Source organism: Vombatus ursinus, unplaced genomic scaffold (genome assembly GCF_900497805.2).
Source record: "Vombatus ursinus unplaced genomic scaffold, bare-nosed wombat genome assembly UNPS02014798.1, whole genome shotgun sequence".
NCBI lineage: Eukaryota > Metazoa > Chordata > Mammalia > Diprotodontia > Vombatidae > Vombatus > Vombatus ursinus.
In genome coordinates this window covers 85,883,644-85,908,305 of record NW_020954576.1, presented here as the reverse complement: position 1 = coordinate 85,908,305, position 24,662 = coordinate 85,883,644, and the positions used below count along the sequence as shown (strand labels likewise).

General features: G+C 37.8%; 1 protein-coding gene across 3 annotated transcripts in view; it reads left to right on the top strand.

Moving 5' to 3' along the window:
- Window positions 1–420: 420 nt before the first annotated feature.
- Window positions 421–24,662, top strand: part of LOC114049729 (serine/threonine-protein kinase MARK1) — a 146,674-nt gene continuing 122,432 nt past the window's right edge. For all 3 annotated transcript variants that reach the window (XM_027871113.1, XM_027871112.1, XM_027871114.1), the window contains exon 1: window positions 421–493. In XM_027871113.1, the coding sequence (XP_027726914.1) occupies window positions 443–493 (51 nt within the window). In that variant the 5' untranslated portion in view covers window positions 421–442. The remainder of the gene's footprint in view (window positions 494–24,662) is intronic.

Here is a 24,662-nt window from a genome sequence, read left to right as displayed (position 1 = left end):
GGGGCTCGAGGCCCGCCCCGCCTGCCGGGATCTGAGGCTCCGACTTCACCCTCCGCCATGACCCGCAGAGCCTAGCGGGGCCCGGGCACCCCCACCCAGCCCGTCCATCCCTTCTCCATCCTCTCCAGGCCTCCTCCCTCCCGGCTCCTGACACCCGCCCTCCTCCCTTGGCCCTCCCCCCCGTCCATCGCGGTCGGTCTCTTTTCCCGGCGCCGCGGGAAGCCGCTTCTCTCCCCCATCTCTCCCTCGTCCTCGTCCTCCCTCTCCCCCGCCCGCCCGGGGCCGCGCACTGCGGGCCGGCCCGCTCCCTGCCCGCCTCCGACCGGGGCCTTCCCGCCCCCTCCAGTCCGTCCCGCCCCCCGCGCTCCCCGCCCCCCTCCCTCCCCGGCTGGGCTGCCGAGACCCCGGAGCGACCCCGCGGCGACCGCCGCGCCCGCACAAAATGTCTGCCCGGACGCCATTGCCGACCGTGAACGAGCGGGACACGGAGAATGTGAGTGAAGCGGCGCGTCCCCCCGCCCCCCAAGGCCGCGCCCGCCGCGCCTCCCCCCCGCCGCCCCGCCGGGCCCGGCCTGCCGGAGCCCGGAGCCTGCGGTCCTCATCCTTCTCCCCGCCCCCCTCCCAGCGCGGGGCCGGGGGGAGGGAGGTGGGGTGGGTGGCTGCGGGTCCCCTCCCCCATCTGGGCTGGGGGCAGAACCCACGCTGCTAATGGGGTGGCGGAGGGGGGCGATGGAAGTGAGGGGAGGGGGAGGAGGAGATGGCAGTCTCGGCTCCCCGGGAGAGGCACCGAGGCCGGCTTTATTTATGCCTCTGCATCTGCTCGCACACCCCACTTTTGCTCTCCTCTCTCTGGCGCGCCCCCATCCTTCCCTCTCGGACCCTCTCCTCGTCCTCCCCGCCCCCCACCTTCAATCGCCCCATGACTCTGCTTTTTGTACCATCGCATCTTCACTTTTCTATTCGGGGAGGGGGAGACCAAGAATGGAGCCAAGAGGAGAGAGGTGGACGAGGGAAGTGTATCTGTGCGTTTGTGTTTACCTTGGTATGAGGCTGTTGGGCTGAAATGAGCAGAATTTCAAAAACCCCAGCTTTTCTGGCCTTGGGATTTGGGCAGAATGTTTTAAAGCCTTATAAAGCCAACAGCGCTTTCTTTTCATCGAGTTGGTAGGGATGATTCTGGGCAGGTTTTACTTTAAATGTCTCTCCTCCCCTGGTATGTCACAAGGGTGCGTGCGGGTCAGTGAGGGGAAGGGTTTTCAGTTGTCACTGCTGTGCCTTTGAACAAATAGCCCTCAGGAATATTTATGAAGATGCAGCCTTTTCTAAGCACTTACATTCTTAACCCAGAGAATCTTGTTAAATAGTAATGTCTCTTAAAAAAAATTGATGTTCCTTAAGATTTTGATCGAAACAAGAAAAAGCCAAAAACTAATCATGGCATTTAAAATAGGGCTTTTTCCTTGATTCTTTGCCTGTTTCTGGGGAATAGAAAGTCTTATCTGCTTTCTGGAGGCTTTGATAGTCTAGTTAACTAGTTGGTACTTCACAGCTCTTAAATTACGAACAACTTAACAGATTCTTAAGACAAAAGATGTAAGATTAGGGACTTAAGTGAATTCTTGAAGCTTTTGGGTAGGGTTATAGATTTTAGATCTGAGCGTTTGGGGTACATAAATCTATTAAGGTGGAGAAATTTCAGCAAAATAACATTGTAAGAAGTCACAGGAATGACCGTAGTCTCAGGAGTTTTTGTTCTTACCTCAAATCCGGGATGACAAAAGATTTTATGGAACCGCTGATATTTTAAGATTATGATTTTTAAAATTACATCATTAGTGGCTTTGTTTTTATATAATGGGTAGTCAGTTTTGAATGAAAGTAAGCCATAAAGCTAGACGGAAAAAGGTAGAAAATATATGATATGCTTTGTTTAGTAGCCTCAGTTGTTAGTAGAGATTAGTTGTAAAGCATAGTGGCATCAAAATACTTTTGCACTTCCTCTTTATTGATGTTTGCGAATGAAAGGTAAGATAGGTTGAATAGTGTATTTTTATGTCTGCTAATTTTCTTTTGAAGATAATGTTTTTCTCTTGATATGTTTTTTCTATTTCTTTCTTGAAAGAATCAACACTGTGTGCCTGTACTTGTGGGAAGCATGCTAGTATAGAATCATCTACCAAAGAATCGGTACAGAATGTAGTATGTATAAAGGCAAGGAAAAATATTTTTAAATTAAGCAAGAATTATACTGATTGTATGAGTATGAGTTTTTAGTCGAGGATAATTGCATACTACGAGCTAAGCACTTTGGTAGATGCTAGGGACACAAAGACAAAAGTGAAACATTTTCTTAAAGCAAGTACAACATTGCATGTATAGATGTATGCAAAGCAGCTAACCTTGGAGGAGTAGGTAGTAGCAGCTGGGGAACCAGAAGAAGTCTTCTGTTAAAAGGTGGCTCTTGACCTGAGTTGTGAAGAAAACCAGGGATTTCAAGTGGCAGTGGTGAAAGGTGAGGAGAGGAAATATTCCAGGCATGGATAGCCGCTGCAAAGTCAAGGACACAGGAGGTGAAAATTGTATTCATATGTGATATGTGAGGAATCATACATAGAGTTTGTAAAGTTCCTGGAGTGGGGAATAAAACATGAAAAATCTAGAAAGGTTTCTTGTTAAAAGTAGCTGCTGAAAAAAATACTCATTTGAAATTAGCAGAGTTGAAACTGTTTATGAATATTTTTTCCTTTTTGAGTAGTTCTCTTTATCCGAGTCTTGAAGTCATCATTCTAGATATAATTAATTTTCCTTAATTCTCTGATTTTTCTGCTATTTCTAAAGAAAGTATTGAATATTAAATCACAGTACGCATTTTCTCACAATTATTGAGTGCCTCTTAACATGCCCTACACCTAGTAAAGTATCTATGCCTCTCTTCTCCTATTAACATGTATTTGCCAAGAGGCACTAAGGTGGCATAATGGGTGGAGCCCTGGATTTGGAGTGAAGATCTCGTGAGTTCAAATTTTTTCTTTGACACTTTATAGCTGTGTGACCCTGGGCAAATCACTTAACCTCTCTCTGACTGGCTTTCCTCATCTGTAAAATGGGGCCTATGATAGCATCTACTTCCTAGGTTTGTTGTGAGGATAACTCAAATTACACATATATGTAAAACTAAGATTAAGCGTATCATGATATGCTTTCTTTAGTGGTCTCAGGTGGTAATAGGTCACTTGTAAAGTAGAGTGGCATGAAAACCAGAAAGCAGTTACTGATTAATAATAGTGTTAAGCATGGTTATTATTTACATTGTATATATATTTTAAATTCACTTATGTGTGTACCAGCTTGTTTCCCCATAGAATGTAAGGTACTTGAGAGTAGGTCTATTTCTTTTTTATCTTTATATCCCCAGTACCTTGAAGATTCTAAGTTTAGTAAATGCTTGTCAGTTTATTATTATTATTATTTTTTTTGAGGCAGTAAGGGTTAAGTGACTTGCCCAGAGTCACATAGCTAGTCTATGTCTGAGGCTGAATTTGAACTCAGGTCCTCCTGACTCCAGGGCAGATGCTCCATCCAGGGCTCCACCAGTTGATTACTTCTTGTTCTTAAGGAACTTAAAATTTAATTGGAAGATAAGTTCAATATAACAAAACAATTAGTGTACAATACCAGAATATATAATTACGTACTTCAACTATTTTAAGATAGAATGTGAGAAGCATTAATGAGGATTGTTAAATGAACTTGTCTTATTTTTTCCATCCACCCTAGTAAACTTACTCCATTCTTAACCTATCTCATCCTTGAACTAGAACAGCAGGCTAATTTGGCAGTTAACATATTAATATTGGCATGATTAGTCAAACTTGCCTTTCAATAATAGTTTTTACTTGAAACTGAATATTTTTCAAAGTAGTTGGAGTAAATCTTCCCACAATATGAATAAACATTAAAAACAACAAAAATCCCCTCTTCCCTCAACCACTGTAAAGACTAAGGTCAGTAACTGGTAACTATTTTATTCAGGTTTTGAAGATGAAATGAAAATAATAAAGATACATGGGCATTTTGCCATCATTATCAACATAAAAAATTACTTTTTTTAGATATGTGTATGAGTGTGAAATTTTTACAATATGCATCCCTATGTATCTAAGAAGACTGAGAGATTTTTTTCTCTTTGGGAACTGTGTGTATACTTTTCGGAGAATATTTACTTTAAGGACCTATGTGCATATTTGTTCTAAGATTCTCTGAATGATTAAGTACAATTATGCCATGACTGATTTCTCCTTTGGTGAAACACCTAAACATTGAGTAGTTTTTAAAACAAATTGCATGTAATAGAACTCAGCTCTGCAAAATATTTTACTAAAATTTTTTACAATGAATATTTGCAAGATTTATTTTTTACTGTTTGTCAGTTAAGAGTTGAATAATTGTAATCCCAACTCCTATAGTATTAGTAAAATTATATTTTGATAGTTTAAGATAAAAAAAACTTAAGTCATTTAAAAAACCCCAAATTTTATAGATTTGAGATACTTGACATATGTCCAAGACAAGGAAAACAGTGACTGGGTTACTTTTGGAGCAGCTTTAAAACTTATATTTGTATTGGGTTCCTAGAGTATGTTTGTAGTGTGTAGCCATTGATAATTGCTCCATGGAACTTGCTACTGGGGCATCAAGGAAATGAGGCTCTCTTTTCACTATTATATTGCCTCTTTTCTATGTTTTTCCCGTAAGTCATTTTAAAGAACACATGAACATGTTCCAGGCCATTTCCATATAGAAGTAGTTAGGATGCTGTACTAATCCCCATCCATACTTTTGTTTGAGCTGTTCCTCACCTCTGAACCTCGTAGGCAGATCCTATGCTTATTTTAAGATTTGGCTCAACTGTCATATCCTCCACACCAAACTTTCATCAATAAGCATTTAATTAAGCAAATAATGGGGATACAAAAATAAAACTATAATACCCCTTTGCTCAAGGAGCTTATAATCTCTCCATGAGCAATATGTACAGACTCACACATTCTATATATATTCTATGTTTCTCTCTCTATATATATTCTGTATATGTATTCTATATGCTTACACACACACATATACATACTATATATTTTGAGATCATTTTGGGAGAAGATACCAGCAGTTGGTGGTGAATGAGAATGAAGAGTTGGGGTTGTAAACTGGGATGACTAGATAAATGAAGTTTCAATATATCCCATTTTGAATCTTCTAGTATGATTACCTTGTTGTGAAAAGGGGGAGAAGGTATTTTCTTTTATCTCCCAGGTTACTATTTTTCTCTTTGTTTAGTTAAAACATTTCTAGTTTGGAATTTTGGCAGATAATTTGTTGGTTTGTTAAGTTACGGTATTTGTGTGTATGTATGTGTAATTTGTAGGAGAGGGTAATGCTTTGATTTTGTTATACTTTTCAGCATAGTCAAATTTTATTTGACAAATTGGGAGAATGTTGTAGGAGGCGCCAGTTAGTTTAAAAAAAAAATTCAATTTAATTAAGTTCTACTTTACAGTGGAGTACAGTACCTCACATGAATCACTATGGTAATTGGTAATTAGGCTTAGACAAGCTAGTAATAAGCAGGGAAATCGGAAGTTGCTTAAGTTACCCAATGAATCATTTTTGGGAGCATAGAGCTCAGCTTGGGGACACCAAGAGATAGGATAATGAAGCCAAGTATGTATGGATTGGGCAAAAGACCTAAGAAAGAGTTATCAAATCTTAGGACTTTTAAACTGTTTACCTCTTCCGTCCCAATATCTTCTGAAGCATTTTCAAATCTCTTTATATTTTCAGTATAATTTTATATGCTGTGTGTGATATAGTGGCAACTCTAGATGTAGGTTTTTATCACTTCCATCACTCAATTTGATTACTTCTACCAAGTACTTTCTGTTTTACTGCTTCCCCTTCTCTAGAATGGTAAATGTATGAAAGTGCCCTGGGCTGGTAATATAGTTGTATCACTGTGTCCAGCTGTGTCACTACTAAATTGGTAGGACCTTAGGAAAGTCATTATGTTTTTCTTCTCTCCTGAAAACATAGATTTGTTCAGTCTTATAGTGTGCGTTGATCTTCCAACTTCTTTAGCATTTTATTACGTGTATTTCTCATTTTGTCACTAACATTTACTTCTTTTGTCACTTCAGTGACAAAAGCTCTATAAAGGAAGTGTTCAAATAACAGCTTTTTTGGTCAGAAACTTTGTTACCAGGAGTTTTTTTTAAAAAAAGCATTTTGAAATAGCAAGCATTTTACATACATTATCTTAATTGAGCCTGAAAACCCTGTGAAGTAGGGTTTTGATTTAATTTAACAATTATATTTATTAATTTAATAATATGGATACTTGGGATCAGCTAGTTAAGGGACTTGTTCGTGGTCAGTCAGCTAGCATTAATTAAGCACCTCCTGTTTGCCAGGTACTGGAAAGAAGGCAGAAACAAACATATACACTCACAAACCAGTCCCTGCTTTCAGGGAGCTCGTGGTCTAATGGGGGAGACAATATGGAAACAATTATTTATAGACAAGATATAGACAAAATAAATTCGGGGTAATCTCAGAGGAAAGGCTCTGAGATTAAGTTACACTGGAAAAGGCCTCTTGCAGAAGCTGGGACTTAGAACTAAGACTAGAAAGAAATCAGGGAAGCCAGGTGGTAAAGATAAAGGAAAGAATTTCTAGATTTGGAGACTGCCAGTGAAAACACTGGTGGAAAGATGGAGTGATGTGTGTGAGGAACAGCAGAGGAGGTCATTGATGCTAGATACCACAATACATAAAGGGAAATAAAGTATAAGAAAACTGAAGAATTGGAAGGGGCCATGTTATGAAGGGTTTTGAATGCTAAACAGAACTTTCTATTTGATTGTAGAGGCAATAAGGAGCCAATGGAGTTGATTGAATTTGGCCGGGGTGGGGGGGTCCACATGGTCATGCCTGTGTTTTAGGAAGCTGAATCTGACAACTTGAGGGGAGGATAGATTGGTGATAAAGCTCAGAGGCCAGATTTAAATAAATACAGTCTTCCTGACTCTTTAACTGTAACACTTCATGAATTTTTTCTTTTTTTACCTCTAGGAAGCTCCAAAAGGGGAAAATGGTATGAAAGTATTAAATTATAACTATAACAAATGCTAAAATAAAGCCTTTAATACTGAGACTAGGAGACATCGGACTAATGCATAGAGGGTGGGCCAGCCTTAGAGTTTGGATACCCCAGGCAACAATTACTGAACGGCATCAATAAAGGGAGTTTCTTCTTTAGGACAAAACACAAAAACGCACTGAGTCTATCATAGATTGTTCAAATGGGAAGGGACCTTAGACACAATATAATCTTCCTCATTTAATAAATAAGGAAACTGAAAACCAGAGAGATGGTAATTTAGCCAGCAGAACCTAATAAGTTAATGGCAAAAGCAGGACTGGAACCCAAGTTTTCTGATACCTTATGTTGCTGATTTATCTTCCTCCTTTTTCTTCAGTAACAATTTGTAGACTAAGCAGCATTGTTGGATCAATATCATTGCTCCTTCAGCTTAGTGCATGTTTTTATTTTCTTCTTTTAATGATTCATAACTGGGTAAAATTCGCCATAATGCATTACTTGACATTTGTAAGAACTCTGTGAGTGTGTGTGTGCGTGTGCGTATGCATGTGCATGTATTCTATATGTGTATGTTCATACAAAATAATATACCTGACAGGTAATTCCAGGTATGGTTCCTTAGCTTTCCCAGGAGGGAGAAGGAGAGGGGAAAATGACAGAACACATCTGTCCTTTAGCCTCAGGCAATGTAAGCTACAGGTCCCAGCAGAGACTTGTAATCTCAGCCCTTCTTTAAAAAAGTCCCTTAAGTCTGTTAGTGTGGATGCTCAAGTGGATAGCACTATATAGACAATACTAAGAAATTCCCCTATCCTAACCAACTTTGTTGTGAAGGAGCCAAGTTTTCAGAAGATCCCTTAATCAAAACATTAATTCAAGAAAAGTTTATTGAACCTCTCTTGTGTCTTGTGCATGCCTTAAAGAGATAGATTATACATTCTTTAAGGATAGGGAACATGCTGGTATTTTTCACCCCTTCCACAGCACAGTATGGTAGGGGATGATGAATGTCTCTTTCTATAGATATGTTTGTATGTATGTATGTATGTATGTATGTATGTAGCAAGAGAGAAATAATAACTGCTTTACTAAGCCAAACTTCAAGGATAATTATGATAACTGCATTAAAATATGAGAAAAGAGCCTTTAAAAAAGTCTTATATTTGAAATGAAACATTAAAAAATAACTAATTTCTTATTACCTTCTGAAGTGTTCTGTTTCCTATATGAAATTTTGGGGAAAGATTTTAATTTTTTCTAGTTTTATTTACATTTTTATCAGACTCTTTCATAGTGTTGACATCAAGATGAATGGTCTAGTTATCACAATAAAGAGTTATCTGGTGTTCCAAAAGATAACAAATTAAAGTAAGAATTTATTTTGATTTTTCAACTACAGCCTTATATAGAAATCAAGAAACAAACAAAAATGCATTTTAATTGAATCTGGTAGTTTAAAGATCAGATTCCCATTTTGCTTTGTATATTGAGACTGATTTTATGTGTGAAGATGGAGGAGCCAGAAGCTTTTGAAGAGAATTAAAAACGTAACTTGTACATAATTAAGACATACATCTTATTAAAATTACTTTGAAGTTTGCATAGTTTATTTTTTAATAGGGACTTAATCTTTATTAAAGTTGTGTCCTTAGTTAAACTTTTAAAATGTAACATTCAATAATTTGATCTCCAGCACCAAATATGGCCTTGAGTAAATGTTTACATAATCTTTATCCATAATAATTGGCCTGTTGGTTTAGGATAATAGATTTAGAGCTGGAAATGACCTTAGAGGTCTTTTAGTGTCCAGCCTTTTCATTTTAAAGAGAGATGAGGAACTGATACTTAGAGGGTAAATGGCTTATCTGTGTTTACACAAGTAAGTGGCAGAACCAGGGTTTGAACTGAGGATTTTATATGGAGAGGCTGCCTCTATTTCCCCCTTCACAGACAAACAGTGAGGAAAAGCTATCTGTAATACTCATTGACTCCACTTCCTTTCCTCTTACTCACTTCTTAGCCCCTTGAATGATTTCTGATGGTCATTATTCTAATGGAACTGATCTCTCTAAAGTAACTATTGATCTCTTTTTTTTTTAACAGAAATAATAAATTTTTTCAATTAACAAGCATCTATTTTTTCTTCCTTTCATGCTCCTCCCCTCCCCCCAGGAAAAAAGAAAAACAAAATTAATGTAACTAATATTCATAGTCAAGCAAAACACATTGCTGTATTCATCATTTCAGAATATAGGTCTCATTCTGCATCCTGAATACAGCAGGATAGGTAATATGTTTTATCATTGGTCTTCTGTAGTCATGGGTGATCATTATTCAGCGTTCTTTCAGAGTTATTTTTCTTTACAGCGTTGTTATCATTGTATAATTGTTCTCCTGGTTCTGCTCATTTCCTTCTGTATAAGTTCATATAAGCCTTCCCAGGTTTCTCTGATAAAAGGTTTGTCCTTTTTATCATTTTTTTTTACAGCATAATGATAGTATGCCCTTGCATTGATATATCATAATTTGTTTGGCCATTCTTTAATTGATAGATAGCCCCTAATTTCTAGAGCTATGGAAGCATAAAAAGAGCTGGTAAGAGTGGTTTTAGTTTTTGGTTGTTTTTTTTTTTTTTTTTTTGGTTTGTTTATATGAATCCTTTTCCTCCTTTTTGATCTCTTTAGGGTATAGGCCTAGTAGTGGTATTGCTGGGTCAATATGCCAGTGATTTTTTAGTAGCTAAATCCAGTGGCCTTTTTTTCAATTGTTCTTTGATATTGTCGACTATCCTCCCCTTTTGATTTTCATTCTTGCCCTTTCTTGATTCTCTTCCTACCTTTCTGGCTACTCCTATCAGTATCTTTTGCTAGGTTATAATCCATCTGCTTTTCCCCTGACGTGGTTATATCCCAAGGCTCTTTCTCCTCTCTCTGTCTCTGTCTACCCCTCTCCTTCCCTCCCTTTCCCTGTCTTTTCCTTCTCTCCTTCCCTCCCCCCGTCTTTTTCTCTTTCTCTCTCTCTTTCTCTCCTTACCTCACTCCCTTCTCTCCTCTTCCTTCCTTCTTTCTTTTCCCTTGCTCTCCTTCCCTCCCTTATCTTTTACAACTGTGGCCTGGCATTCCATAAAACATCCATCAAAGATCATGTAATACTAGGCAGGTCATTTCATCTGACTGTGCCTTAGTTTCCTTGTCTGTGAAATAAGAGTGTTGGACTCCATGCTTTCTAAGATTCTTTCCACTTTAAATCTATGACCCTGTGATCCTAGGTCATCTCCCTTGGGGACCTTGGTTTCCTTCTCTATTAAGTGAGGGGTTTGGATATGCTGATCTCTAAACCTTTTCCAGCTGTAAATCTCTGATGCTGTGATTCTGTGACTGTCCATCCAAACTGGCCCATTAACTGTCCTCACATTTGACATTTTGTCTCTCTTCTCCATGCCTTTGCACTAGATGTTCTGTGAACCTTGAATATACTTTTCTCCTAAGAGACAGAAGGCCTATGAGAATTCCTAGTTTTTTGCATAGTTCATTTGGGGTGCTAATTCCCGTGGGAATTACTTCCTCCCGCCCCCCCAACGCGCTTCTCTGTCTTTCTCTGATACCACTATTCACCCAATCTTTCATCTCTTCCCTTTCTGAAACCTCTCATCCCAGAATAGTAATAAGAGCCTTTTGGGTTCATACATTTATCTTTTTCATATCTCTTTTCTGTGTTCCAGTTGTTTCCATTATTCTTTTTTTTTTTTTTTTTTTTTTTTGTGCTTTTTAGTGAGGCAATTGGGGTTGAGTGACTTGCCCAGGGTCACACAGCTAGTAAGTGTCAAGTATCTGAGGCTGGACTTGAACTCAGGTCCTCCTGGCTCCAAGGCCAGAGCTCTATCTACTGCGCCACCTAGCTGCCCCTGTTTCCATTACTCTAATACAAGCTCTTACTTCTAGCAACTTGGACTAATGGTTTCCTTACAAGATATGCTACTTCTATTTCCCTCCTTCCCTTTCTAGTCTGTCCTTTGTATTGATGCAGAAATAATCTTTCTTATGCGTAAATCTTAGTATGTTACTTCTTTGCCCAAAATATTCATTGACTTCCAGTTCCCTATTGGATAACATATCTTCACATCTTGAGCTCATGTGGCACTTTGTTTTGTTGTTCTCTAATGCATTTATCATGTATTATAGTAATTATATATTTATGTTAGCCATCCAATGGACTGTAATCTCAATGAGGATAGGTGTGGAAAACTATATAAGGACTGAAGTTTGAATTCTGCCTCCCAGTTACTACCTGTATGAATTTATAATGGAGGTCTATAATGACCTTTTGTGATAACCTTGATCAGAGGGTCTCTGTTAAAATCCTCTCTCTGACACTGTCCTGCCTGTGTGACCTTGGGCAGTCATATTTAACCTCCTTGGACCTGAGTTTCCTCCTCTATTGAATAAGGTAGTTGGATTCAGTGACCTCTAAGGTTCCTTCCAGCTCTAAATCCCTGACTTCTCAATGGAATATATGTTGTTTAAACTTTGTCTCTATCCCAGTCTCATCTGCGGTATTATGTACCATCACACTACAAGTGCATGGTGAGAAATGTGTTGAATAAATGAACCTACCTTTTAAAAAAATTTAGAACCTCTGAATAATTTTTTGATAAGCAAGATACCCAATTTTTTGTTGGAAATTATGAGTTCATTGTCTTCTAGTTGTGACCTCATAAGAAAGATATTTTATTTATCTGTTTCCAAAAGTGATACTTGCACTTCTAGTTGTATGACCTTGGGCAAGTCACTTAATCCCAATTACCTCACCAAAACAAGAAACAAACAAACAAAACTCGAAAAGACAGGAAGGGAGAGGTCTATAGGGTGGAGAAAATCAACTGCAAGTCTACTGAGCAAAGGTGATACTTGATGGTCACATATATCATCTTTCCTCTTTTTCTCAGTGTAGTTATTTGGTTATTTATTTTAGGGGAGTTTCATCTTGGCCAATATTATTTAAGAGCAATTTGATTTTGAAACATTCAGATATTCCACTACCATTTCAAAGTAAGAACAGAATAATTATAGTTGTGCTTCAATACACAGACAGGTAATCAGAGGTAATCTGATCCAACTAGTATTTAGCAGTAGTGATCAAAGTGGAAGGAATAGAGTAGTAAGACGTAATTTTTTTTTAACATATAGCTTTTCACTTTAGTGAAGATGGGTCATATGCAAAGAACAGAGCTGTTTATTGAGGGTTCAATTTTTTTTTTTGCTTGTGTGTGAAAACATTTTCACTCCGGTAGAGGAGAGGAAATAGTTGTTCTATAATGTTTTAGGTACAGATCAGGATTTGGAATTGTAATTGATCCTAATGGAGATCTTCACAGTGGAGTAGATATTATTTCTTATTTAGTATTCACTTTAAAATGGGGTATCACAGTAGATAGAGTACTGGACCTCAGCTCAGAGTCCCAAGTTCAGTTCCATCACGGACACATACTAGGTTTATGACCTTGCAAGTTATTTACCCTGAATCTGTATCTTCATCTGCAAAATGGGAATAATAATATTTAATAATGTTACTATTGGACCTCAGTAAAATAGCACAGCAGTTTACAAATGCTAGCTTTAATGTGCTATGTAAATTTCAATACTTACTGTATTGATAGATAAACTTTATATATAACCCATCTACTGCATGCCATAGTCTTGGACAGTGATCATTCTTTTTCTAGTTCCCCCCCCTCCTCCTGGTGTATAGTTAAGTCAGAATCTTTTGAATGGTTATGAATCTCATCTGCGGTATTCTGCAATATGTTTGACACAATTAGTATAATGTCGTCTTCAAACAGGAGCACCTGGAGTACCTCGCCATAGGGAATCCCTCGTTGACTTGGGTTCCGAACTATGTCTCTGTTTTATTTTGTTTCCCTGTTTTTGTCTTGTTTAAAAATAATGATCAGAGGGCTGTTGAACAAGCTCTCCACCCAATACTTCATTCTCCCTCCTCCAAGCTTTTTCATGGTTCAAGGAATCTTGTGTAATTTTGAAGTATATGTGACTGACACTTTTTTGGAGCAGAGCCCTTAAGGTGGCATTTTTTTTTTTATGAATTTATTTTTAGTTTTCAGCATTCACTTCCATAAGATTTTGAATTTTAAATTTTCTCCCCCTCCTTCCCCACCTCTCTCACTAAGATGGTGTTCAATCTGATATAGACTCTATATATACATTCCTGTTAAACATATTTTCACATTAGTCATGTTGTAAAGAAGAATTAGAACCAATAGGAGGAACCACAAGAAAGAAGAAACAAAGCAAAGCAAAAGCAAAAAAAAGAGCAAATAGTATGCTTCGATCTGCATTCAACTCCATAGTTCTTTCTTTGGATGTGGATAGCATTTTCCATCATGAGACTTCTGGAGATGTCTTAAGAGCTCAGTCTATCAAAGTCCTCACACAACATGGCTGTTACTGTGTACAGTGTTCTCCTGGTTCTGCTCATTTCACTCAGCATCAGTCTATATAAGTCTTTTCATGTTTTTCTGAAATCCACTTACAGCATGATAGAATTCCATTATATTCATATACCACAACTTGTTCAGCCATCCCCCAGTTGATGGGCATTCCCTCAATTTCCAATTCTTTGCCACCACAGAAAGAGCTGCTATAAATATTTTTGTACATGTGGGTCCTTTTCCCTTTTTTATGATCTCTTTGGGATACAGCTTTAGAAGTGCTATTGTTGGGTCAAAGGGTATGCACATTTTTATAGCCCTTTGGGCATAGTACCAAATTACTCTCCAAAATGGTTGGATCAGTTTATAACTCCACCAATATTGTAGTAATGTTCCAATTTTCCCACATCTTCTCCAGCATTTATTATTTTCCTGTTTTGTCATGTTAGCCAACCTGATAGGTATGATGTGGTATTAAGGTGGCATTTTGCTAGAATTGGAAACAGAGTAGATGCCCATTAATTGGGGAATAGCTAATCATGGAATATTACTGTGCTGTAAGAAATGATGAATGTGATGAATACAAAGAAGCATAGAAAAATTTACAGGATCTGATGCAGAGTAAAGTAAGCAGAACCAAGAAAACAATATAAACAATTACAGTGTTGTAAAATGAAAGAGCAACTACAAAACATTCAAAAGTAAAGGTTGCAATATTACAAAGAACAGGCATGGCTACAAAGAAAAGATATGACAGTACACCACCACCTCATTCTTTTGTAGATGTGAGATGTCCATAGGTATGGTACATTGCATATTATTTCAGACATTTTGATGTATAATGTTTTGCTGATATTTTTGTCTTTTGCTCTCATTCTCTTTGACAGTTATTAATTTTTATATGAGATGGCTGTCTGGCAGGGAAGAGGAAGAGGGATACCGGGGGAAGTTCTGGAGATGTTAAAACCAAAAGAGATCAGTAGAGTGTCAAAAAAGGTGGCATTTTGCTCTGCCAAATCAAATGGTTTTTTATGTGGTCAAACAGTAAACGCTGTGGGATCTTGTTTCCTCTATATCTTTGTTGTGTAAAGATGTAATCTACTACTATTGTATTCCTTTAAAAAGCCTTTCGGTTCCCTTTTAATACCTTCATCAAGGATAACCTTGATAAATTTATATCTGTTATACTAAAATAGATAAATGATCTCCTCGGTTTAGATATTCTTTCCAGTGATGGGCATCACAACCCATCCATACTTGTCCATCAAATGGAGTTCTTCTCTTAAGTCTTCCCATAAGTTTGCTATGAGGGAGCCACCCAGTATGCTAGAGGCCTTCCTTGATACTGAGAAAATACCAATGGAGTATTTGTAGTATTTCCCAGATATGTCACCTTCAGCATGTAAGCAGCCCATCTTTTTTAAGCCTCAAACATGGCCTGATGACTTTTTTTGCTTCTATTCTTCAAAATTCTTCATTGGTTATAAGGTGCAACCTGCCCATTCCCACTATGTTGCCATTACCTTCTGTGCAGTAATCATTTTAGTCCTTTGATGATTGTTGTGTTGCATATTCAGCAGCTATATAACACTGGTAGAGCATTAGTGCCAAAATGATGGGCCATTGTTTCAGAGAGAAATTTGGGACCGTTAAAGAAGTTTTGTAATCTCCTCATAGCAATCCAAATCTGTTCTCTTCCTCCTGTTTAATTTGGAATTGATATTTCTTATTTTATATATATATATAATCTTTACCATCACAAATCATTGAAAGATGTAGAGAATACATTATCGCTATTTTTTTTTAATGTTTTATTCAGTAGAATCCGTTGCAAAATGGTGTCTTCTACACCATATGTGAAAATCATTCAAGGTTTCTCAAAAGAAAAATGAATGACTTTCTGATTACAAATATTAGGTGAGGCATAAAGCATGAAGATAATTATGTTGAGCATGTTCACCACTATAGTGGAGGACATACAATGCACAGTCCACATGAATTGTTCAAGAGGGATTCCCAATATATGATGAGATCCTCTAGATGCTTCCTGAGAGAGATCCTTAGCCATTTAAAAGTGTTTGATCTATTTATCCACATAGAAAAAACCAGGGGGATAAAAATATCTGTTGCCCAGATTATTACATGCATTTATGTGGAAAGAAACATCTTATGATTAGCTGAAATTCATTCATATCCCTTAGACCTAATTTAAAAATAGCAAGTGATTCAGTAGTTGGGGAATACAGACTTGGAGCCATTTGTTGGGGACTTTTCAGAGGGGGCACCACAGTGGAATCAGAGTCTTACTGTTGGCAGACACCTTCAAAGTCATCTAGTTCAGCCTTTAAGTAGGAATTCCTTCTAAAGCACTCCTTTCAGATAATCATGCCATTTCTCTTTGAAGACCTCCAGTGATAGAGGTTCACATTCCCACACTCAGCGACTCATTCCACTTGTGACAACTTTTAATTGTTGGGAAATTTGCCTTGTGTCAGGTTAATTTCTGTCTTTCTGCCACTTCTACCCTCTGCTACTAATTCTGCCTTCTAGGGCCAATCAAAGCAAACCTAGTCTCTGTTTCCCATGATTATTTGATGTCTGCCTCTGGTCTTCTCTATAGACCAAAGTTTGTTTGTTTCTTTCCTTTCTTTTTTTGGTCTCACGGACCCCTTTGACCAACTGATGAAGCCTATGAACCCCTTCTCAGAATAATCTTTTTAAATGCTTAAAATAAAATAAAATAGGATAGCAAAGGAAACTGATTATATTGAAATATAGTTGTCAAAATATAAGTTTAAAAAAACCACAAATTCATTCACACACCACCCCCCTGCCCCAAAATCTATCTGTAGATCACTCTCCCTTTGGGAGGAATTAGAGTATAAAAATATTTGTTGACTGACTGATCTGGTCCTTCAGCTAATTTTCAAAGGACATGATTTTAAGTAGAGTAAAATTACCAAAGTGGCGGGGAGTAAGCCAGCATATGGGAATTAGACACAGTAAGGGGGAATGAATGAACAAATTTGGGTCAGTTGGATTGCCCAGAGTCTTCTGCTTGATTTCCAAGACTCTGAGTTCCTTCCTATTTTATTTCCTATTATGTGTTTTTTGGACATCAATAAAAATTTATAAAAATGAAAACACTAGAAGATAGCTCCTAGGTCCTCCCCAAGCTTTCTTTTATTAAAATTAAATTTTATTTTTTCAATTTACAGAAATCTACCTCCTCTTCTTTTTACCTTCTCCCCTAACTTCCCCTCCCCAGTTGAGAAAGCAAACAAACAAAAAAGGCAAAACCCCTGTTACAAATGTGTATGATCACACAGAACAAATTCCTGCATAGCTCCTATCCAAAAAATGTCCCAGTTTGTACTCTGAGTCCATCATCTACCTCACAATCAGGAGGTAGGTAGTATGTTTCATCATGACTCCTGTGGAATCATAGTTTGTCATTGTGTTGATCAGAGTTTCTAACTCTTTCAGTGTTGTTTGCCTTTACAACACTGTTATTACATAAAATTTTCTCCAGGTACTGTTCACTTTATCTGTGTTAGTTCGTACAAGTCTTTCTAGGCTTCTCTGAAACCACCCCCTTCATTATTTCTTACAGCACGATAGTACTCCACCTTTATGTAGCATACCTTGCTCAGTTGATAGGTGCCTCTTCAGTTTTCAATTTTTTGCCACCACAAAAAAAGCTACTATATTCTTTTATATCCTTAAAATTCATTGCAGATTCCTTTAATCTACCTTTCCTCTCATTCTCTTCTGTCCCTTCTCTTTCCCTCCTGTTCCTCTGTTGAGTGAAATGTATTTCTATATCTGTGTTTATTTTCCCCTTTGACCATTTCAGAGGTTTAAGGATCACCTGCTCCCCCTACCTCTTTCTCCTTGTTCATACAGACTTATGGTAAGATCATCAAAGTATAACAGAACCACTCCTAGGCCTTCTGCTTAATTAGATTCCATTTATGACCCAAAATGATTATAGGGTTCAGAGGAAACACATGTATTATATCTCCAGATTAGAATGTAAAGAATTTATCCTTGTTTGTTCATTTGTGTCTGACTCTTCATGACCCCATGGACTCTGCTGTCCATAGGATTTTCTTGGCAAGGATACTGCAGGGGTTTGCCATTTTGTTCTCCAGTAGATCAAGGCAAACAAAGGTTAAATGACTTGCCCAGGGTCACACAGCTAGTAAGAGAATTGGGGCTGGATTGTGAACTGGTGTCTTCCTGACTCCAGGCCCAGAGCTCTATCCACTGAGTTACCCAACAGCATCCTTGTTTAGGTTCTTATGATTGTTTGCTCATGTTAACCTATTTTATATTCCTCTTAACTCCTGTGTTTGCATTCAGAGTTTCTGTGTAGCTCTAGTCTTTTCATCAGGAATGCTTGGAAATCTTCTTTTTCATTAAAGTTAATTTTTTTCCCTTGTAGGATTTATACTCAGTTGTGGTTTTGGTTTTGTTTTTGTTGTTTTTATTTGATAGTGGGGGTAAGTTATTTTTGGTCATAAGTTTATATCCATTTGCCTTTTGGAATATTGTATTCCAAACTCTATGCTCCTTTTTAATAGCAGCTATTAAATCATATATTATCCTGACTGGCTTCTGGGTATTTGAATTCTTTCTTTCTACTTGTTTTCAGTGTTTTTTTTCTTTAATCTGGAAGCTCAGAATTTTGGCTATAGTATTTGTGGGAGTTTTCATTTTGAAGTTTCTTTCAAGAGGCGACTGATGAATTCTTTTCTATTTCTAATTGCTCTCAGGTTCCAAGAGATCTGGGCAGGTTTTTTTTTTTTCCCTATTTCTTGATATGTCTAGGCCTTTTTTTTTTAAAAAAAAATTCTGGCTCAGGTAGGCTGATGATTCTTAAATTATTTCTTCTTAATCTGTTTTCAAGATTGGTTGTTTTTGTTGTAAGATACTTCAGACTTCTATTTCTTTAGTCTTTTGACTTAAAAAAAAATTTTGTGTTTCAGGGAGCCATTGGCTTCTATTTGGCCCATTCTGATTTTCAGGGAGTTTATTTAGTGGGCAAAATTTTCAACCTCTTGTGCCATGGTGTTAATTCTCTCATTTCATTTATACAAAAAAAAATTTTTTTTTTCTTTTTGATGAGGCAGTTGAGGTTAGGTGACTTGCCCAGGGTCTATACAAAATATGTTTAAACTCTTAAAAAAAAAAAGCAAAACACTTTTGCTTCATTTCTTCCAGGAATTCTAGTAGAACTTATGCTCAAGGTCTGTTTTCTTGGAGGCTTTGCTTATAAGTGATTTAGTGATTCTTTTATTTTTGATTAGTATTTTAAGTTTCCCTATCACCATGGTGGTATTCCTTTTTTTGCTTGTTCTTCCTGACTTTCAGCTATATGTTAGGGCCCATCTCTATACACTTCTAGAAGGTATATTTGGACTGACCTTGTGTTCTGCTGCTTCTTTCATGGGGATATTGAATATTGTATTATTAAAGGATCCCAAGGACAGCTCAGGCTAGCAATCTGCAAGCTTTCAGTGCCTCACAAATGATTTGATCCTGGGCAAAGTGATTGCTATCCTGTTGGTCTGAGCCAAGGCTGCACAATATTGTGGGCTATTTACTGCCCATGCCCAGCTTGTAGCCTGCCAAAGAATTTTTGGTGCCTACGACAATGCAGATTCCTCAGCAAAACTGACTATGTAAAGTTCCCTTAGGGCAGGCCGGCGCATCATAGAACAGCTTGCACCCCCTGCCAAAGGAATTTGGGCAGCCTATGAAAAATGTAGAAGACATAAACAGGCCTGCACAACATCTGGCCCACAGGTTGCTTTGGCAGGCCGCAAGCTGTCCATAGGCCATATGTTGTGCAGGCCTAGTCTGAGCTCTGCAGTTTTCTGACCTGCGTTAGGTTGGAGCAACACACTTGTGGGCTTACTCTGGTTGGATATCCAGTAGACTCTTGTGGAACATAACCACTATTAGTCAGCTTGAAAGCTATGCTGGTTCAGTATGATAGAACTGTAGGTCCTCATTTTTGTCTGGGATTCCTGCCCTTTTTATTCTGCTAATGGCTTTAAACTGGTCTGGAAGCTGGAACTGACACCTTGTTCCGCTCCCGGCGCTGCATCATACACTACTTACTTTTGAATCTGATTCTTGCTCTACTCAGCCTAGGACATGTGACAGCCCCTCGCTTTGCAATGCCACCCCTTGGTGCATGTCTTTTCTTCAGTCATCCCTATATCTGTGATCTGAAATTGCATAGTGAGCAATGAAGCTGCCATTTGGCACTTATTTCTATATCTGTTCAAATTTAGGCCCCATTGTGCTGGTTTTGGCACCTTATCTTGCTCTAGTGCATAGCTTCTCGCTGCCCAGGAATGCTCTGTGAGCTTGTTCCTGGCTAGACCCTATACCCAGTATACTCAGACATCTCTTGTTTGTCTCCCTGTGCTGATCTGAGTGGGTTTTTTTGTTTTTTTGTTATTTTCTCTGATCAGGACATCATCTAGTGCATTTTCTAGATCTTATTGGAGGAGTTGTGGGGTAGAGTTCAGGTGTGCTTCTTGCTACTTTGCCATCTTGACTTTGCCCTCAAATCACTCTTTTCAGTCAGTCAACAAGTATGTATTAAGCACTTGCTCTGTACCTGGCATTGTGCTAGGTCCTGTAGATAATAGGATGTAAATGAGATGGTTCTTGCTTTCAAAAAGCTTGCATTCTGGGGAGAGTTCTTCAATCAGTTCTCTTAGACACCTCAAGATCATTCCTACCTTCTTATCAGAGTCAGCTAGGGGTTGCAGTAGTGGCTAGATGGAGCAGTAGATAGAGTTCTGGACGTGGAATGAGGGGTACCCTTAGTTCAAATCATCCTTAGATACTTACAAGCTGTGTTGCCCGGGACAAGTCATCTGTTAAGATCGGGATAATAGCACCTACCTCACAGATTTGTTGTGGGAACCAATATAAAGTGCTTAGCACAGGACCTGGCACATAGTATAGGTGCTTAATACATACTTGTTTCCTTTTCTTTCTCTTGTCTTCCCCAGTGTTGTGTATCTTTACACCCTGGAACCTTCTTGAAATCTACCTATGCAAATACTGTTGTTCAAGTTCTGCATTTCCCCTATCATTCCAACCTGTACTGATCTGTCATTTAGGTTTTTGTAAGGGGACTTGTCCAGAGTATTTATGCTGATGCTTACTTTACTGGACACCATATTACATTTGTATTGCTCTATAACACAATGATGCCTTCAGGCTACTAAGGGCTGTTTGTCTCTACATTAAGTAGCCTGAGGCTGCTATGCCTTTATTTTAATTGTTTAGTGAATGAAATGATTTTTAATCTTAAAAATTTTTTTTCTATCTTCCTTTCGTTGCTAGGCTGACATTCTTGATATTTATTTTTAAGTCTCGTGTCCAGTACACAGAAGAGGCTAAACTTTTCTTGAATTGAATGGAATAATTTGCATTTAAGTCATCTGATAGTTCCTAAGAGTAGAAGACTATGAGAGTAGTTTGTGAAAATCACTGTTTTTCTTTTTCTAGACTTGGTTCTTTTCATTGACACAGTTCATATAGTGCAGTTGAAGTCTCTGGTAGGCCATACTTATTTATACTTTGCCTAAAATGGCTTTTTGTGGCCACATGACACCACTGTAGTGATTGATAATCCTTTGTTCTTAGCTGCACTAGACTTTACTTTTAAAGTTGGGCATGTTTTTAGTATGAATCTTCATGTTAAGTCTTTATACTACGGGAAACCTTGTAAAAGTGTACTTTGCTTTACAACAATAAGCAAACTCATCATGTTGAGCAGAACATAATTATTTGATTTACAAAATAATTTTCAGTAAGCTTCCATAAAATCACCCTTATTGCATCCAAATAATTACTCACTGGTTTTCCAGAACACATAAGACATTGCTAGATTAGATTTCTAGAAACAGCCTTAAAGGTTTCTGTAATACTGTGGAGATCTTCTATCATTATTCAAGAGAAGGATATAGGCAAAAACCTATCCATACTATTTCTTCTGTAGTGACCATTTTCACTGTCCAATTTATTTCAGAAAAGCAAATAAGCTCACATGTTGAAATAAGGTTATATCTCAAATTGGGAGCTAGATTTTTATTACTGACAGTTCAGACCACTGGAACGCTTCCTTACCCAGCATAGCTCACAGATACTTCAGATAGTCCAACAGGTGATTTGTTCTCTTCCTTTGGATTCTCCAACCCAGTGTTATTCTGGTTCTTCTCTAATGCTTCCATATGTTCTTCCCACATCTTTTTCTGCCTCTAGCCCCTGTTTTTTTATTCCTTATTCTCTCTCCCCTTTGAGTGGGTTTAGTAGTGATGGTAGCTGGGTAGGACATGGAGAGTATAAGACTTCAAGATGCAGTTAATTATGGTTGATCTCTTGGGAAACAATCTGAAATGATGTAGTTCTTTATTTTCTTTTTTTGAAGGGAAGCACGTGTATAAAAATGGTAAATCCTAGGTGCTCTAGCTATAGACCAAAGATTATCTGCCTTGGGTAGGTTTGTTGGTGAGGTAACACAGTTTCAACAAACAAAACCATCAGTAGTTTTTTAACAAGGAAGCCAATAAGTAAAAAATAGACATAAAGGTGATTTTGTTTTCCAAACTTGATAAATTATCTTTTAATGGCCCAGTAGCCTCTCAATGAGCCAACAGTTAACATGAAATTTAGGAAGAAGTTTCATTACAGATACAATAATTTACTTACTGATGACATCAAGTCTTTTGTTAAACTTTATCCAGAACAAAGATATATTTACATTTCAGAGAGTGTTGTATCTGGGAGGAATAAAGGAATGGTGTTAAGGTTAGCTATTAGTATGGTAAAGTGCTTTTTCACCTGGGAAAGCTTTAATGGAACAGATAGCACTTTGGTTAATGATCTGAAGACTGGAAGTGATAGAGCCTTTGCTCTATTTTAAAGAAGAGTAGTATGAGAAACTCTCCTGTCTCACTACAAAAAAAGTCAAAAGTTATTTGTTCTTTTTTTTTGGTAAAGATGATGTTTAACCTTTTGTTCAGTCTTGCAGCTTTGCCCAGTTATCACAGTTTTAAAAAATTCTGTTGAAAATGTTATTTTCTCATGTGTCCTGTAGGCACCTTTATCCAATCATATGCTTATGTCCACTGTGAATAAAATTCTTACTTTCTGCATTTCAATTCATTTTCTAGAATGAGTTGGTTAGAAAATGCATGTGTATATATAGAGCAAGATTATTCACTTGGTGTAGTTGCTTAAATGTTGAGTAATTGTTCAAGCCACTTGATAGTCACCAGAGTACAGTCCCATATTTATTTTAATGAGGATACTAGGAAAGGTTTGGATTTGGAATTGGAGTACCTGGATTTAAGTCTCAGCGCTGCCATTCAAGTGCCTCCATGTCTAGCTGTAGCCAGCCTCTCAGAGCCTAGGTTCTTTTATTTGTAAAATGAGGCAGTTGGTCCGGATGACCTCAAAAGCCTTTTCTAGTTTTAAATTTATGATCCTGTAATGTATTTGCACAGGGCACCTTATTGGAAGACAGCTTTTTTTGTTTGTTTGTTTGGTTGGTTGGTGTTTTTTGTTTTTTGGTTGGACAATGGGGGTTAAGTGACTTGCCCAGGGTCACACAGCTAGTTAAGTGTTATGTGTCTGAGGCCGGATTTGAACTCAGGTCATCCTAAATCAAGGACCCGTGCTCTATCCACTGCGCCACCTAGTTGCCCCCGGAAGACAGCTTTAAGGCAGGCTTTTGCTTCATAAAATCAAAATATTCAACAAATAATCACAAAAAGATCTTTTGCGTAGGTCATTTGTGTGATTGTCAAGAAGTCCATTACAGAATATTACCTGGCTCTTTGTTTCCCTACTAATTCTTCACTGAGGATATATCTGTGTGTGTCTGTGTGTGTATGTGTGTGTCTGTATGTGTGTCTGTGTGCGCGCACGTACGCGCTTCCTCCCAAGTTTGCCCATATGCATGTGCCGTACGCAGATCAGTCTCTTAAAGATTTTGTGTTGATGAAAAGTTGTCAAGGATCTGTTTTCTGTGTACTTAGATCAGTCAAGCTTCTTTTTCTGACCTTGTTCTCTTTAATGCCTCCTCTATAAATACATCTTAAATTATGAGTTTAGAATTAGAGTCCCAATGTGTTAACTTTCCTATTCTTGATAATGAAAAGTTTGTCATAAAAATCTTGGCATTACTTTTCCATTCTTCTTTTGTTGTATTCATATTTTTATTCCTTAAGTGCTCTTGGAATGACTTTGCTTAGTTGTGCCTCTTGCCAAACTTTCTTGAAATTTATATCCTCTATTACTTCCTTTTGCTTTATGAGGAATATTAGTAATCCTCATCATTATACTTCATATAATTTTGCAGACAAGTTTATAGTCTACATTGGCATTGTCTTTGGCCTTTATCTATCACCTTTTAGCAAGTAGGTCCATGATTTTTGACTAGGGCCCTTTTTAGGCCTTTTGACAAGTGATTTGCCCCAGTTCAACTTCCATATAAAGTCATTATAGCAAGTGTTGGTGTAATTTCTAATATTCACTACCCAATTTTCATTATTAGTTATTATTCTTTATCATCATCAGTTACTTGAGTTTAGGATCAAAATAAAAAAAAAATTTGTAGTACTAGCAAAGAATAGAAAAACAAAGCAGATAGATGCCTGTCAGTTGAGGAATGGCTAAGCAAATTGTAGCGTATCGGTGTAATAGAATATTACTGTGAATTGAGTTGTTTTAATTGCATGCCATATCTTTTTCTCATTATTATTCTTTCTTCTAACTTCTTACTAGTTCTGATCTTTTCTTGAAAAGTTCGTGGGGCTGATTCAGTGGTGACTTCTGCATCATTAATGACTCCTTTCTGGTCTATCAAAATATACTCAATTTTATTTTTGAGTGTTTGTGATGTTATTTGGTGCTTGCTATGATCACACTTGCCAATTCTTTTCTCAAAAATACATATATTTATCTGGGGGGCAGTTAGGTGGCACAGTGGATAGAGCATCAGCCCTGGATTCAGGAGTACCTAAG